Below are 2,370 nucleotides of genomic sequence, written 5' to 3' on the forward strand. Positions count from 1 at the left end.
GAGAATGCAATTTTACGATTACACCTTAAAGCTCCCTCAGGGGTAACGAGGTAAAAAAAGACTGGCGAAAGCTCAGGGTCAGGAAAATCAAATAATTTCATTGCAGCTTCCCTTTTCCCTTTTATCTTTATTTACTCACTTGTTCCACTTCCGTTCTTGTCTGTTGCAGCACCATTGCAGAAATTGCGGCAAGATCTTCTGTCACGCTTGCAGCGACAACACCATCGCTTTGCCCACATCGGCCAAACCTGTACGAGTTTGCGACGACTGCCATGTTTTGCTCGTCGGCCGTTACGCTGTTGTGCACTAAAAATCAGGACGAATCAAGTTTTCAATTCGTAGCACATTCGCTTCGTGAAAACGCGTTGACACAATAGCCACAGGATGGACGAGGCATTTTCTTATCACGAAAACGACGAAAACAACAACAACCTCATACCTATAGGACGAACGATGGAGTAACTTTGCTGCATTGGAGATGAATTTCATTGAGGAAAACTGCAGCTTAAGTTCTCGACGTCCTCATGTGCATCCACCTTAGCACTCATACATGATTTAACGATCGCGCCGAAAGGAATATTCACGAACAAACGAATTTTAATAAGACCGCCCACAGCCACTAAAAAATCTTGCATACCTTAAGCGACTCGACTTCCGGCTGAGTTCCGACACTTTGACGTTGATTTGAATATCAGCCCGAAAGGAGATTACTTGATAGTGCAGTTATGTGATACCTATTGCATTCTTTTAATCTCTTACTGCATATACAGACTTGTATGTTTATATATATATATATATCTTACATCTTTTAGATATACATATATATATATAAGCTCTCTAGATTGCGACGATTCAATCGTAGTGCGTTAAGGTATTTAGGCTTAATTTTTTGTTGAACCTCGAACGAACAGCTACCGAATTATTCTTAAGGCAGTGTCGATTGGGTCATGTAAGCTTTTTTTCTGAGCACAGTGCGTATATTGATTGGTAGCTTGGATTTATTATGACGATAATTATATCAAAGTGTATTTGTGAAGATAAGATGGAAAGCTGACTGTGTGCGAAAAAAAGCTCTAGCCGTTAAGTAGCCATCAGATGGGGAATCTGATTGGATTACGTTCACCTTGCTGTAAGGATTTTCGGTAAATGAGAAATTGCAGCGACGGGTTACGCTTGAGTAATGCACAGGTGGGGTTTTATAATGGAAACTATTGAATTGCCATTGCTCTTTTCGATGTCTGAGATAATCGTTTTGTACCTTTATCTGGCATTGTCAATACTATTGGGGAAAAAGTGTAAATTCTTTTACAGTTTCCATCTTGATTAGGAGAACAATGTGTGTTAATGTTACAATTAATTTTTGTATGTGTTTTGCTAAAACGTTAAGGTCTATAAGAATGTTGAATTATCGAAGAATCTTACAGAGATTAGAAATTAATATGTGGCCGATGCGAGGATGTGTCTGAGATCTAGAAGCGACACGGTACAATTTTTGATAAGGATATCTTGACACTCGATGCCGTAATTGTTCATTAATTGTCTTATATTTAATTATGTTAATGCAATAGAGCATAGATAGGATTTTTATCCAAAATAAGTAAATACACTGGCCATTGGTACATTGGAATATTCACAAAATTAAGAACGATGATCGATACCTTTAGAGAGGAAAACAAATTTTTGAGTCTCTATGATCTTTGATCACCGACGGTACACCCGTTATATTTTTTATATAGAGTTAAATACCGCTGTCGCGTAATGTGCATCTGTATATATGATAATTAGCGGATAAAAAAATAATTGTAAATAATAAAGCGTCGAAAATCGATCGAATCACCGAAAGCGATAGGCTGAGAGTCACATTCGTTCTAAATATTGAATCATTAAAGGATAAATATAAGTTGTATATGAGAATGAAGATTAATAAAACATTGTTTCACAGTAATCGATGCATTTTATGCAATAATACCGTCACGCATTCCTTTTCCAATATATATTTTTATCATACAAATACCAACAGTCTCGTTTTCTTCTGCACGACTTCGAATTTGGATTTCCGCATCGTGATTTCTCTACGTGAAATAATGAATACCAGTCACACTATCCCACCCTCCAGAATACACGTCCCTTGGAGTCCCTGGAAGAAAGACAGCAAGGATCCTGCGCCTGCGCAGAGCGTTTGGCGGCAAAGCGGAATTCGCGACAGCAGGCGGCGCGCAGGTTTAGTATCAGGCGCCAGTTGACGTAGACGCGTCGCCGGCGTCGCAATGCTCGGTCTCGCAATAATTCTCGCGTTCAGCTTTGCGAGATGTGCGTCCGCAATAAAGGATCCTGCACCAGGTAAATAAAAAAAAAAAAAAAAAAAAAAAA

The 2,370-nt window shown here is 38.9% G+C and overlaps 2 protein-coding genes across 6 annotated transcripts in view; both read left to right on the forward strand.

Moving 5' to 3' along the window:
- LOC107272899 (RUN and FYVE domain-containing protein 2) overlaps positions 1 to 1,945 on the forward strand; it is a 13,738-nt gene extending 11,793 nt beyond the window's left edge. For 3 of the 4 annotated variants that reach the window (XM_015750546.2, XM_015750545.2, XM_015750544.1), the window contains exon 12: positions 170 to 1,945. In XM_015750546.2, coding sequence (XP_015606032.1) covers positions 170 to 310 — 141 coding nt within the window. In that variant the 3' untranslated portion in view covers positions 311 to 1,945. The remainder of the gene's footprint in view (positions 1 to 169) is intronic. The other variant, XM_015750543.2, reaches the window with a different exon arrangement.
- Positions 1,946 to 2,244: 299 nt separating this feature from the next.
- LOC107272907 (lachesin) overlaps positions 2,245 to 2,370 on the forward strand; it is a 29,249-nt gene continuing 29,123 nt past the window's right edge. For both annotated transcript variants that reach the window (XM_015750571.2, XM_025090183.1), the window contains exon 1: positions 2,245 to 2,340. In XM_015750571.2, coding sequence (XP_015606057.1) covers positions 2,268 to 2,340 — 73 coding nt within the window. In that variant the 5' untranslated portion in view covers positions 2,245 to 2,267. The remainder of the gene's footprint in view (positions 2,341 to 2,370) is intronic.

Source organism: Cephus cinctus, unplaced genomic scaffold, assembly GCF_000341935.2.
Source record: "Cephus cinctus unplaced genomic scaffold, Ccin1 Ccin1_scaffold1310, whole genome shotgun sequence".
NCBI lineage: Eukaryota > Metazoa > Arthropoda > Insecta > Hymenoptera > Cephidae > Cephus > Cephus cinctus.